At 44.7% G+C, this 13,932-nt stretch overlaps 1 protein-coding gene across 2 annotated transcripts in view; it reads right to left on the bottom strand.

Moving 5' to 3' along the window:
• Nucleotides 1–291: 291 nt before the first annotated feature.
• Nucleotides 292–13,932, bottom strand: part of LOC141073066 (uncharacterized) — a 296,352-nt gene continuing 282,711 nt past the window's right edge. For both annotated transcript variants that reach the window (XM_073560383.1, XM_073560384.1), the window contains 5 exons: nt 12,912–13,009; nt 12,755–12,833; nt 12,566–12,663; nt 12,326–12,443; nt 292–9,452 (listed from right to left, as the gene is read on the bottom strand). In XM_073560383.1, the coding sequence (XP_073416484.1) occupies nt 7,822–9,452; nt 12,326–12,443; nt 12,566–12,663; nt 12,755–12,833; nt 12,912–13,009 (2,024 nt within the window). In that variant the 3' untranslated portion in view covers nt 292–7,821. The remainder of the gene's footprint in view (nt 9,453–12,325; nt 12,444–12,565; nt 12,664–12,754; nt 12,834–12,911; nt 13,010–13,932) is intronic.

Genomic DNA, 13,932 nt, shown 5'->3' on the forward strand with positions numbered 1-13,932 from the left:
TCTACTAGATCCCGAAATGATCGAGTTCGATGGCAGCATTTAGGGGATAAAAGTGCTGGGAGTAGTGCGGGACCTCTCCTGGCACTTAGTGCCAGCTGTCAGAATCAGCCGGCGCACGATCGCCTGGACGTAATAATCCGTCCCACGTCAATAAGTACCAGCATGCATGAATGGATTATTACTGACTGTCGGTAAGGGGTTAAAAAAAGTTCTATGAAACTCCTTGTTGCCAAAAATTTTTTCTTGTGTTCAGTGAGATTTTAATTAAAAACTTACTTATCAAAAGGGTGCACTCATTTATTCTGAGCAATGTTTATTAAAATTTATAACACACAGTGAACATAATTACAGTTTATTTCCTGTATGCCTTAAGTCTTGTCTGACAAGATTTGATTTATTTACTAAAGATTTCCCACACTGTGAACATGAATACGGCTTCTCTCCTGTGTGATAAGAGTTGATTTATCTGTAAGGCATTTCTCACAGAATGATCATGAGTACTGTGACGCGAGTCACAATAGTGAAGATATAAACTACTTACTGTAAGTAAAGGGAGGTCAAACAATCCGAGGTCAGGTCCAGGAAATGGCGCAGTATGACAAAGGGAAGTCAGAGACGAAGTCCAATACACGAGCCGAGGTCAGGAAAGCCAGAGAGACAAAGCCGGTAACAGGGAGCAGGCACAAGCAAAGACAGGTCACAAGCAACTGGTGAGAGTCCGGGAAGAGAATCAAGTCAAGCTGGGTCAGGCACAGAGGGATCAATGTTACACAGGCAACAGCAAGTGTACGATTGACACTGGGGGGAGGAACTAGCATGCTTAAGAAGAAGCCTGATTAAGGAAAATGAACACAGGTGATTGCAGTACAGACCCAAAGTAACAAATATGCAGAATGGAAATCATGACAGTACCCCCTCTTCAATGGGGGCCACCTGGACCAACCGATAAGCCCTTACAGAATGAGCTCCCAGGATCGTTCCTCAGGTCCACACCCCTTCCAATGTACCAAGGGATTTCTGAACTATTCAGGAATCAATGACCCTTTGTACCTCATATTCTAAGCCTCCCTCAAAAGACACCGGAGGAGGCAGCGGCGGTGAAAACAGGAGGAATAAATTCCTTCAACAACGACTTGTGGAACATATTAGGAATACAGAAAGAACGAGAGCGCTTTTACGGGAAGCCAACTGGATTGACCACCTCCAGAATTTCATATGGACCAATAAATCTAGGACTCAACTTTAGCGAGGGCACCTTCAACTTAATATTCTTAAGGCTCTTTTACATTTAGCGATGCACCAGCGATCCAACCAGCGATCCGACCCGGTCAGGATCGCTGGTGCATCGCTAAATGATCGCTAGTGAGCTTTCATACAGAAAGATCTCACAGCGATGCAGCAGCGACGCAGCGCACGATACTTACCATTCACACACAGCGATCCTGTGTCCTCCCGCCCGCCTCCACGCGTCGCTGGACGTCACAGCAGGAAGTCTCAGCAGGAAGCGCCCGACGAGAAATGGAGCCGGACATTCTCGCGCGATCAGCGATGAGCAGCGGGGGAGCCGGTCGTTGGTAAGTATCACACATAGCGATATCGCTAGCAATATCGCTATAACGTCACAAAACCAGTGACGTTTTAGCGATATTGCTAGCGATATTGCTTAGTGTAAAACCCCCTTTAGAGGAAAGCCATATCTTATCTCCCACTTTGAAGGCGACCCCTGATGAGCCCCTCCTATCAGCATTCCGCTTCTGCCGAGGCTGAGCCACCCAATTGTTCTTTTTAACCTTCCTCCAAACATCCCCCAGCTCTTGGATGGTGACATCCACCTCAGGACACCCAGAACTTATCCTGGAAAACTCACCAAAATGAGGATGAAACCCATAATTACAGAAAAATGGCGAGATCCCTGTGGGCTGATTAATCCGACAGTTAAAGGCAAACTCAGCCAGCGGATCAAATGACCAATTCTCCTACTGATCAGTGACAAATCATCTTAAAATTTCCTCCAAAGACTGATTTGTACTCTCTGACCGTTAGTCTCAGGGTGATAAGCAGAGGAAAAGGACAAATCAATCCCCAATTTTCTGCAGAAAGCCCTCCAAAATCTAGAGATGACTTGTACAACCCTATCAGATACAATATTCAGAGGAATCCCATGCAATCGTACCACATGAACAATAAACAGTTTGGAGATTCAGCATTGGGTAACCCAGATAGTAGGACGAAGTGCGCTTGTTTGCTGAAGCGATCGACTACCACCCAAATAGCAGTCATCCCCCCAGACCGTGGTAAATCTGAAATGAAACCCATGGACAAATGAGTTCATGGTCTTTCTGGAATTGGCAGAGGAGCCAGTTCCCCGGCCGGCCGGTAATGCTGTACTTTGGCGAGACACAAAATCTCTAACATCCTTATGCATAGCAGACAACCAAAAGAGTCTAGCAACTGCTTTCTGGATGGCAGTGACCCAAAGATGACCACAACACAGAATCATAGAAATCCTGCAAGAGGCATAATCTGAGAGACACAGGGACAAACAGCTTGCATTCAGGAGTATTGCAAGGAGCCAAGGACTGAGCAGTTTGGATTTCAGCTCCAGAGGAAACAATGGCAACAACACCCTGAGGAAGAATAGCGGAAGGAGGTTCTGGAGGAGACACAGAATCAAGACAGGGCATCTGCCTCCACGTTCTTAGACCCTGCTCTGAACCGAATAGAAAAATTGAATTGTAAAAAAAAAAAATAAAGACCATTGAGCCTGTTTAGATGTCAATGCTTGACAGATTCAATATAAGCAAGATTTTTGTGATCCGTCACCATGGTCACTGGATGAACAGCTCCCTCGAAAAAAGCCTCCACTCTTCAGAGGCCAACTGGACAAGCAACTCTTGATTACCCACATTATAGTTTCAGCTCTAGAAAATTTTTTAGAGAAGAATGCACATGGTCGCAGGTTAGTTAAAGTCTCAGGACCTTGAGACAATAAAGCTCCCACCCCGACCTCAGAAACATCTACCTCTACAATAAACGGCCACGGACGGAGGGACACAACGCACTGCCGATACACGGCTATCACATGCACAGGGGGCTTATCTTAGTTATCCCACCACTGCCGCAATGTGATAAAAAACACGGCAGGCTAGTCTTGCCCTAACAATTTATCGCAGGGGAGTTATTTTGGGTGTCCCACCACTGCCAACAATCCTTCACGAACTGTGGGGATTTAAGTATATCCCACCTTTCAGTTCCACTTTGGAACTCGCAGCTCTCCGGCGCCCCCCTTTACCCGCAGATCAGTCAGGGAACTACACCTGGGATAATTGGTGGCTGGCTGGCTGCTTCAATGAGGACTGGCAGTGAGGGAATAATAAAATGCTCTGGTCGCAGCCACCCAATCAGCTTATAAAATCCCCTTCTGTCACAGTCAGCAGTACCTGGGACCCAGACCACACTTCGCCGCCACCAGCTCCAGATTTTCTCTTATTAATATTTAAACTTAATAGAGGGGTTCGGAGCCAACCCAAATCAGCAGCGTAATTATCTTAAAGGCATGTAAAATCGTTTCTAGAGCATGAAGACAGACTAATAAAGTTATAATTTATTCCCAAAAGACGGGCAGTGTTACAGAGATAAAAAGATTGTAACAAAGTTGAGACATAGATATGTACAATGCAAATATAAAAATAAGCGTGTTTAAAAAAACAGAAATTAACACTGACATGTGCTTAGATGGTCTTAGGCTAACCATGTGGGAAGAAGGCGGAGCTACACGTCTCCATTCATCCTTCTGGCATGGAATCTCTGCTCGAATAGGCCTCCCAACTGTGTGTGTGCTCTATAGTTCTGGGTCATGACATCATAAAAGGGGCTGTCTGGTGAGGGTCCTCCCCTTTCGCTTGGAGTTAGAATCTGACTACCAAACTTATAATAACTGCATCTCGCAGAGGGTACCTTGTATAAACATGCACATAGGCTCATCTTTTCCGGCCTGTCGAAGGCAATAACTCGAGACCAAACATGCAGTAATTATGTCACACCGTTTAGGAGAAATCTATTTTTCGGATTCTGTCAGCACTGGAACCGTGAAAAATTGGGCTAGGATGCTGGGTCGACACATATTGCAGAAATGTTATGTTCGTGGCTCTACCATAACCGCGCCGCGATTTATGACCAAATGATTATATCCCCATTACTGTCAATGAGAAGCTGCACATGTTTCAGAGACAAAGGGACCACCCTCCGTGAGGCAGGAAGGAGCTCACACTAGGAATTCAGGTTAGACTGGTTTTGTGTGTGAGCGACGGGGGAAGGAGGAGTGGCCGTAGCTGCTGTCAGGCAAGGTGTCATCTGTGGTGTAATAAAGGAACCTTACGTCATATTGACATTATCATTACAGATGTGAATCCACGTCAGGTGAGAAAACTAGAATGTCATCCAAACAAACCACAATAAATCTCCCAATATAAGCAGAAAAAATACATTCATAAAATTTTGAAAAATTGCAGGTGCATTTGTTAGACCAAAAGGTATAATGAGATTTTCAAAGAGACATTCAGACTTTAAAAATGCTGTCTTCCACTCATCACCCTCACAAATCCATATGATTATATGCCCCTCTAAGATCCAGTTTGGAAAACCATTTGGCCCTGGAGAGTTGATTATATGGATCGGGGATAAGTGGAAGTGAATAAGCATTTTTAACCGTTATTTTGTTTAATTATTAGAAATCGAGGCAGGGACGAAGACATCCATTTTTATTTCTAACAAAAAATAATCCGGCAGGTACCGGTGATGAGGAAGGGCGAATATAACCTTTTTGTAAATTCTCGCTGATATACACTTTCATGGCTGAACACTTAGGGCCAGACTAGTTATACAAGCAAGCCTTGGGTAATTTGGCATTAGGAAGAATAGCACAGTCATAGAGGTGGTGAGGAGGTAATATCTTAGACTCTTTCTGAAAAAACATCTCCAAAGTATTTCAGGTATTCTGGAAGACCCTCCAGACTAAAGGAACAAACATGCACAGGTTTAAGACATTTTTCAATATAATAAGAACCCCATTTGACAATATCTCTCCGATTCCAGTCAATAATCGGATTATGCGTACGCAACCAAGGAACACCCAACACAATTCCAGCAGGTAAATTGTCCAAAACAGTACAAGAGATTAATTCTTTATGAAGAGACCCCACCTTGAGTTTGAACTACGCCGTAACTAACCGAACCAGATTTTGAAACAACGTTTTTCTGTCAATGGCCACGATTTGAATGGGGCTTTCTAGCTTAACTGTCCCTAATCCTAACTTCAGAACCAGTCCCGCATCTATGAAATTAGGAGCAGATCCGCAGTCAATAAAGGCAAATGTGAACAGACATTCATCTTGAAAAAGAAGTTCAGCATTCAACAACACTATCAGAGGAGTAAAAGGGTACCTGTAAATCTGAGTGACCTCGTCAATAATCACCCAGACTTACTCGTTTCCCGACGGCTTGTTTGTTGCAGGTCGTGCCAAGCAATCCTTTAAAAAATGTCCAGTGTTATGAATGAGTCACCGGAGGAAAAAACAAAAATGCAAGCTAAGTCCAGAAAACCGGAGAGGTTGGTAGCTAGCGGATTGCAGACCCCTGGTCCTATTCACAACTAACAGTAGCCGTGGAGCGTTCCTACGGTGATCCTAGATGCCTCGTCACAGCCGGAGAACTAAATAAGCCTAAAGAAAGAAAGGGGAAATCTAAGCTGCCCCAAAGCAATAGACAGCCCCCAACATGTATTGTCGGTGAAAAAAGATGAAAACACAAACACAGATAGAAAGACAGGCAGAGCAAACGATGGGGCCCAACTAACTAGATAGGACAGTACAGAAAAGATGCTGGCTGCAATCCGCAAAAAACCCTACCAAAAATGTCCCAACACGTCTGATAGGTAAAACAGCCCTGAAGTCACTAGACTTCAAAATCCCTATATCAGCACTCCGATATATTCTGAAGACAGAGCAAAAAAGAGATCAAACCGATCAGGGACAAAATGGAAATTCAGCAAAGCCCCAGGCGGGGCTTGCTGAACAAAAAACTAAGTAAATCAGACAAAATCTCATGGAACAATAGAAGAGCAAAACTTAGCTTTTGAAGAAAGGAACTGAACTGGAGACCAGAACTCAGAGCAGAGAAATCACCAGCAACCCTACAGGGCGTCGGCTGCCTTATATCCACTCAGAGACTCCTGATGTCCAATCACAATCCACCTGTCCTGGTGACAGGTCTCTCCCATCCAAATCAGTTTCACCACCTCCTTTCACCAGCAGAGGGAGTTCATCGGACATTAAAGGTGAATGAGAAAATGAGCTCACAACAGTCCAGCTTGGTCACAATGGCATCTCCTCTCCTTAATCCTTGAGCTAGCAGCACCAACCTCCATAGTTTCCACCTCAGGTGCACAAACCGGGCCAGTTGGACAAAATGGAGCCTTTTCTTGCACCTTGTGTCTCTCCCGCATCCTCCGATCCATGTGGATAGCCTGAGTCATGGCCTCCCACCAACCAGGCGTAGCATGTAGAGCCAGAGTGTCCTTATTAGACTCCGAAAGACCTCTGAGGAATTGACATCTGAGAGTTGCGTCATTCCACAGGACCTCAGACCACTGATGAAGCTCAGCACAATTGTTTTCTGCTGTGCGGTTCCCATGTCAGGTTCATGATCCTTGTCTCTGCCACATTGACCCCGTCAGGTTCGTCATAGATCTGTCCTAAAGCTTCAAAAAAGTCGTCCACCGAAAGACATTTAGGATTAAGAGAGGTTAGGGAAAATACCCAGGTCTGAGGACCCCCCCTACAAAAGTGGCATTATTCCCACCCTCTGACTCATTCCCTGATGACCGGGAGTGCAAGGTAAACAATAATTTGCAACTCTCTTTAAAAATTCTGAACTGGTCCTTTTCCAGGAAATTTGTCAGGGAGTGCTATAACAGGTTCAGGGGAACTTAACGATACGTCAGGTGGTACAGGAGTCATAACAGCGGTCTGAGGAAAGGGATTCTGAGGGGCAGTAAGAATGCCAGAAATCTGGCCCTGTAACTGAGCATGAGAGGAAGCCAGCTTGTGTTGTTCCAAGGCTAAAGCTTGGACTGAGTCAGATTCGCCACCTGATCACACAAAGTATGTAACGGATCTATAGGTGGGAAACTGAAAAAATTTTAACGGTCAATCATAATGTGGTGCGAGTCACAATAGTAACTATATAAACTACTTACTGTAAGTAAAGGGAGGTCAAACAATCCGAGGTCAGGTCCAGGAAATGGCGCAGTATGACAAAGGGAAGTCAGAGACGAAGTCCAATACACGAGCCGAGGTCAGGAAAGCCAGAGAGACAAAACAGGTAACGGAGCAGGCACAAGCAAAGACAGGTCACAAGCAAATGGTCTGAGTCCGGGAAGAGAATCAAGTCAAGCTGGGTCAGGCACAGAGTGCAGAGGGATCAATGTTACACAGGCAACAGCAAGTGTACGATTGACACTGGGGGGAGGAACTAGCATGCTTACGTAGAATCCTTATTAAGGAAAATGAACACAGGTGATTGCAGCACAGACCCAGCACAGACTGACAGTCCCGACACAGAGTAACAAAAAGACAGAAGCAGAGTAGAAATCGTGACAAATACAGGTTTTCTCCTGTGTGAATTCTCTGATGTTTATTAAGTGGTGATTTACCTGTAAAGCATTTTCCTCATTATAAACACGAAAATGGTTTCTCCCCTTTGTGAGTTCTTTCATGTTCAGCAAGACTTGAATTAGCTCTAAAAATTTCCCACATTGTGACATCAGTATGGCTTCTCTCCTGTGTGAATTCTCTGATGCATAATAAGACTCCTTTTATCTGTGACGGCCTTCCTACATTCCGAACATGAAAATGGCTTCTCTCCTGTATGAATTCTCTGGTGTGTAGTAAGATTGCCTTTATGTGTAAAGCATTTCCCACATTCCAAACATGAATACGGCTTCTCTCCTGTATGAATTCTCTGATGTTTAATAAGATCGCTTTTATTTGTGAAGGCCTTCATACATTCCAAACATGAATATGGCTTCTCTCCTGTATGAATTCTCTGATGTTTAATAAGATCGCCTTTTTTTGTGAAGGCCTTCACACATTCCAAACATGAATACAGCTTTTCTCCTGTATGAATTCTCTGATGTTTAATAAGATCGCTTTTATCTGTGAAGGCCTTTACACATTGCAAACATGAAAATGGCTTCTCTCCTGTATGAATTCTCTGATGTTTAATAAGATCGCTTTTATTTATGAAGGCCTTCATACATTCCAAACATGAATATGGCTTCTCTCCTGTATGAATTCTCTGATGTATAATAAGACTTCCTTTATTTGTGAAGGCCTTCATACATTCCAAACATGAATGCAGCTTCTCTCCTGTATGAATTCTCTGATGTGCAATCAGATTCTTTTTCTCTGTGTAGGATTTCCCACATTCTGAACATGAAAATGGCTTTTCTCCTGTGTGTATTCTGTTATGTATAACAAAGTGTAATTTCTTTGTAAAGCATTTCCCACATTCTGAACAGGAGTATGGCTTCTCTCCTGTATGAATTCTCTGATGTGTAGTAAGATTCTGTTTCTCTGTGTAGGATTTCCCACATTCTGAACATGAAAATGGCTTTTCTCCTGTGTGTATTCGCTGATGTTTAATAAGATCGCTTTTTTTTCTGAAGGCCTTCACACACTCCAAACATGAAAATGGTTTCTCTCCTGTATGAATTCTCTGATGTGTATTAAGACTCCTTTTATCTGTGTAGGATTTCCCACATTCCAAACATGAAAATGGCTTTTCTCCTGTGTGTATTCTCTTATGTATAACAAAGTGTGATTTATCTGTAAAGCCTTTCCCACATTCTGAACAGGAGTATGGAGTTTCACCTGTATGAATTTTCTGATGTTTATTAAAATTCCATTTTTCCATGAAGGCCTTTCCACATTCCGAACATGAATACGGCTTCTCTCCTGTATGAATTTTCTGATGTTTACTAAGACTCCCTTTTTCTGTGAAGGCCTTCCCACATTCCGAACATGAATATGGCTTTTCTCCTGTGTGAATTCTCTCATGTATTAGAAATTTTGCTTTATTTGTAAACCATTTCTCACATTCTGAACAGCAGTATGTCTTTTTTCCTTTGTGTTTTCTTTGTGCTAAAAAATCTGAGCTTGTAGTAAGTTGCTTGTCGCACTGAAATCTTGTATCCACTTTGTCACCTGGAATTGTGGTAACAATGTGAGATTGCTCAGGAGAGGGTTCCTCATGATTAGGAGGATTATAGGAAAGTGAAGTGCTGTGAACTCCAGGAGCTCCATGAAGGGTATTGAGGTTTTCTCCATTAGACTGCTTCCTGGTATCTTCTTTTTTACAATTTAGTGATAAACCGTTATTCTCACAAGGATTTCCTATAAGGATGAAGGATAGATTGGATGTGAATTTTTTCTACAATACAGAAGGGATTTCTAAATTTACTTTATAAAAACAAATAAAAAGCGCTCCTTGTGTGAATCAGCAGATAATATTGGGTTAAGGTGAGTGGCTACTACTCCCCTGGATTAGCTGTGCAGCTCCAGGCACAACCCTGGTGTTAACATGATTGATCCTCCTTGGCTGCAGCGGTGCCGCCTGATCCTCCACCAAGAGGTCCAGATGGAAAGAATCAGGATAAAAGTATAAGTAAAAAATGGGCTTCTGAAAGTGCTGCCAAGGATGTAGGGAGAGTTTTCTTATCTTATTAAATTTATTCTATTAAGCTACGTGTTATGGAGCCGGTCCAGCTCCTTCATCGGACTAATACAAGCTGAGTAATACATGCCGTCATTCATACAACCCATAATGACATCACAACCTTAGAGGTTGTCCACTACAATGTGTACTGGGCAAATCAATTTAAACATTGGAAATAAGGCTTTCTTCAAATACCTTGCATTTCCAAATGTGCCTGTGAGCGGCGCTATCACTGTACACTCATCTCCATTACATGACCCCCGGTTGCCGCTGACTCTGATGTCCGGTGATGTCACGACAACTTCCGGAATTGGAAGCTGAAGCGGCATCACCGAGGCAGGACCCAGTCTCCTGAGTGACTGTGCTGGGGACGGAGTTTCACCGCACATCACAGCATTACGATGCTCAGGGAGACTGGGTCCTGCCTCGGTGATTATTACAAAACACCAGTGATTGTCTGTCCACTGTCTCTAACATCATGTCTCCCCTATATCTGACACTGTCAAAAACTCCTTGTGTTTCCTCCCTCCACTAACCTACCTATACCCGACATTGCCATCTCCGTGTGTGGTTCCACCATTCCTCCCCAGCAACATGCCCGCTGTCTTGGGGTCATACTTGACTCCGAGCTTTCATTCTCCCCCCACATTCGATCACTGGCTCACTCTTGTTATCTGCACCTCAAAAACATTTCTAGAATTCGACCTTTTCTTACTTTTGACTCTGCAAAAACTCTTACTGTTTCTCTTATTCATTCTCGTCTGGACTATTGTAACTCTCTACTAATCGGTCTGCCTCTTACCAAACCCTCCCCTCAGGACTATCCGTCCTGAATACAGTAGTCAGGATCATATTCCTCACTAACCGTTACACCGATGCCTCTACTCTGTGCCACGCATTGCACTGGTTACCCATCTGCTACAGAGTTCAATATAAACTTATTACTGTCATTCACAAAGCGTTCCATGCTTCAGCAGCACCCTACATCTCCTCCCTCGTCTCATCTACCACCCTACCCGTGCCCTCCATTCTGGTAATGACCAGATTACCATTCATAATGTAAGCTTGTGAGCAGGGCCCTCACTCCTCTTGGTATCTGCTGATTTATGAGATTATTGTTATGCTGTAATGTCTTTTATTGTCTGTACAAGTCCCCTCTAAAATGTCAAGTGCTGCGGAATATGTTGGCGCCATAGAAATAACATTATCATTGTCTTGTTGTCTGCAGTGATGACGTCTCATTGAGAGCACTATGGCCAAAAACGGAGATCAGCGGCTCTGCCAGAATAAATGGCATCAGCCGCTCAAAACCACTGAGCTCCCTTACAGGCGGCAGCGCTGTCAATGTGATATCAGCACTGCAGCCAATAGCAGACACTGATAGCAGCAGCGGAGACTCAGCACTGAACCAGGGGAGAGTGAATACAGTACAGTATGTGTGTCTGTAAGGCTAGTTTCACACTAGCGTTTATTCGACGCAGCGCACGGCGCCGCTAAGCCCCGCCCCCTGCCGACTCCGTGCCCGCCCCATCCAGTCATCGCCGCCTACTATCACACATGGACGCTTGCGATCTGCGCACCCTATCTTTAGCATAGGGTGCTCTGGCCGAGCGCCAGTAGGATTTTGGCGTGCGCTGCGCACTTTTGAAGGTGCGCTGTGTACGCTGAAATGCAACATGCTGCGCTCGGCGCGCACCTTCAAAAGTGCGCCGCGCACGCCAAAATCCTACTAGCGCACGGCCAGCGCACCCTATGCTAAAGATAGGGTGCGCAGATTGCAAGCGTCCATGTGCGATAGTAGGCGGCGATGACCGGATGGGGCGGGCAGGGAGCCGGCAGGGGGCGGGGCTTAGCGGCGCCGTGCGCTGCGTCGAATAAACACTAGTGTGAAACTAGCCTGAGAGACAATGGTTTTTCACAATCAGAAAACCCCTTTTAAAGAGATTAGTATGAAGTATTGTGTTTATAAGACATTTCCCACATAGTGAACATGAGTACGGCTTCTCTCCGGTGTGACTTCTTTCATGTACAACTATAGTTGATTTTTGTGACAAACATTTCCCACATTATATGCCTCACAGATCCATTTTTTTATTCATTTTTTTTCATCCTCACATCTCAGGAGTCATAATGCTATTATACACTAAGGGGCAATGGGGTTGGATGTTATATACTAGGGGCACAACAGGGCTGGCTGTTATGCACCGAGGGAAGGGCAACGGGGCTGGATGCAATACACCGAGGAGGTGTGTGTAACGGGGGGGGTGTGATGGGTCTGGTTGCTTTACACCAGGGTGCGGCGACAGGGCCAGATGTTCTGGTCCTTCTACATCCAAGATGGCCTCCATAGTGGCAGAGGAACGACAGACGTATGTCTGACCCACACCTCCATAGCATGCCACTTACTGACTTACCACAGGGCTCTTCATTCCACCGGGCGGCCGGCCTGGATGCAGAGAGACCAACATGCTGACCTCAGTGTAGGAGACAGTGGGAGGCATCATTATAATCACACGCCAGTCATCATCACGCGCTGGACCTTATTACACACCTGTGGAAACATCTACGGGAATCTCCTCCTTCACTTCAATCACACACAGCTGATCCCCCCTCGTCATCGCTTCTTCTTCTGTCTCATCCTTCACTTTAATATTAATCAGATCTTCCCCCTGATATATCAGATGTAACAATCAGCACAATACAAGAAACCACCAAAATCTGTGACATCTATGACCTCAATCAGAAATGTCCCCCCATATACAGATCCAGATAAGGGCCCAGCATCATCTACCTGATGTTCCTCAAGGACATTGTGATTCTCCTCTGAACAGTCCAGGGGATACAGAGGACGGGGACATCTCTCTGGTGGATTTCTCCTCCTGGATTCATCTGTGGAGACACACAGTGATGAAATAAATTGTGTCATGAGAAGATAGAGTAGTAGGTGACCACAGAACAGACATGAGTCTCCCCTGCTCACCCTGCTGATCGGCCCATATTGTGATCGCCTCTTGTGCTCCATGTATAACCTCAATCTTAATATTAATCAGATCTTCGCCCTAAAAAGTAAAATGTAAGATGAGCTCAGGTCCCATCACTTCATGGTCAGATGTTGTGAGGGCTTCAGTGTCATCTACCTGATGATCCTCCAGGATGTTGTGATTTTCCTCTGGACAGTCCTGGGGATACAGAGGACGGGGACATCTCTCTGGTGGATTTCTCCTCATTGATCCATCTGTGGAGACACACAGACTGAATACATGACCTGCCGTGTATCTGTCTATATACAGTGGGTACGTAAAGCATTCAGACCCTATTAAATTTCTCACTCTGTTTCTTTGCAGACATTTGGTAAATTCAAAAAAGTTCATTTTTTTCTCATTAGTGTACACTCTGCACCCCATCTTGACTAAAACAACAGAAATGTAGAAATTTTGCAAATTTGTTAAAAAAAAAACCAACTGAAATATCCAATGGTTATAAGTATTCCGACCCTTTGCTCAGTGTTGAGTAGACGCGACGCACCCTTTTGAGCTAGTACAGCCATGAGTCTTCTTGGGAATGATGCAACAAGATTTTCACGCCTGGATTTGGGGATCCTCGGCCATTCTTCCTTGCAGATCCTCCCCAGTTCCGTCATATTGGATAGTGAACGTTGGTGGACAGCCATTTTCAGGTCTCTCCAGAGATGATCAATTGGGTTTAGGTCAGGGCTCTGGCTGGGCCAGTCAAGAATGGTCAGAGTTGTTCTGAAGCCACTCCTGAGTTATTTTAGCTGTGTGCTTAGAGTCATTGTCTTGTTGGAAGGTGAACCTTCGGCCAAGTCTGAGGTCCAGAGCACTCTGGAAGAGGTTTTCATCCAGGATAGCCCTATACTTGGCCGCATTCATGTTTCCTTCAATTGCAACCAGTCAACCTGTCTCTGCAGCTGATGATGCTGCCACCACGTTTCACTGTTGGCATTGTATTGGGCAGGTGATGAGCAGTGCCTGGTGTTCTCCACACATAACCCTTAGAATTATCACCAATAAGATCTATCTTCGTCTCATCAGACCAGAGAATCTTATTTCTCATGGGAGTCCTTCATGTATTTTTTAGCAAACTATATGCGGGCTTTTATGTGTCTTGCACTGAGGAAAGGCTTTCGTCGGGCCACTC

This window comes from Dendrobates tinctorius, unplaced genomic scaffold (genome assembly GCF_039654945.1).
Source record: "Dendrobates tinctorius isolate UK_male_01 unplaced genomic scaffold, ASM3965494v1 ptg000296l, whole genome shotgun sequence".
In the NCBI taxonomy this organism is placed as follows: domain Eukaryota; kingdom Metazoa; phylum Chordata; class Amphibia; order Anura; family Dendrobatidae; genus Dendrobates; species Dendrobates tinctorius.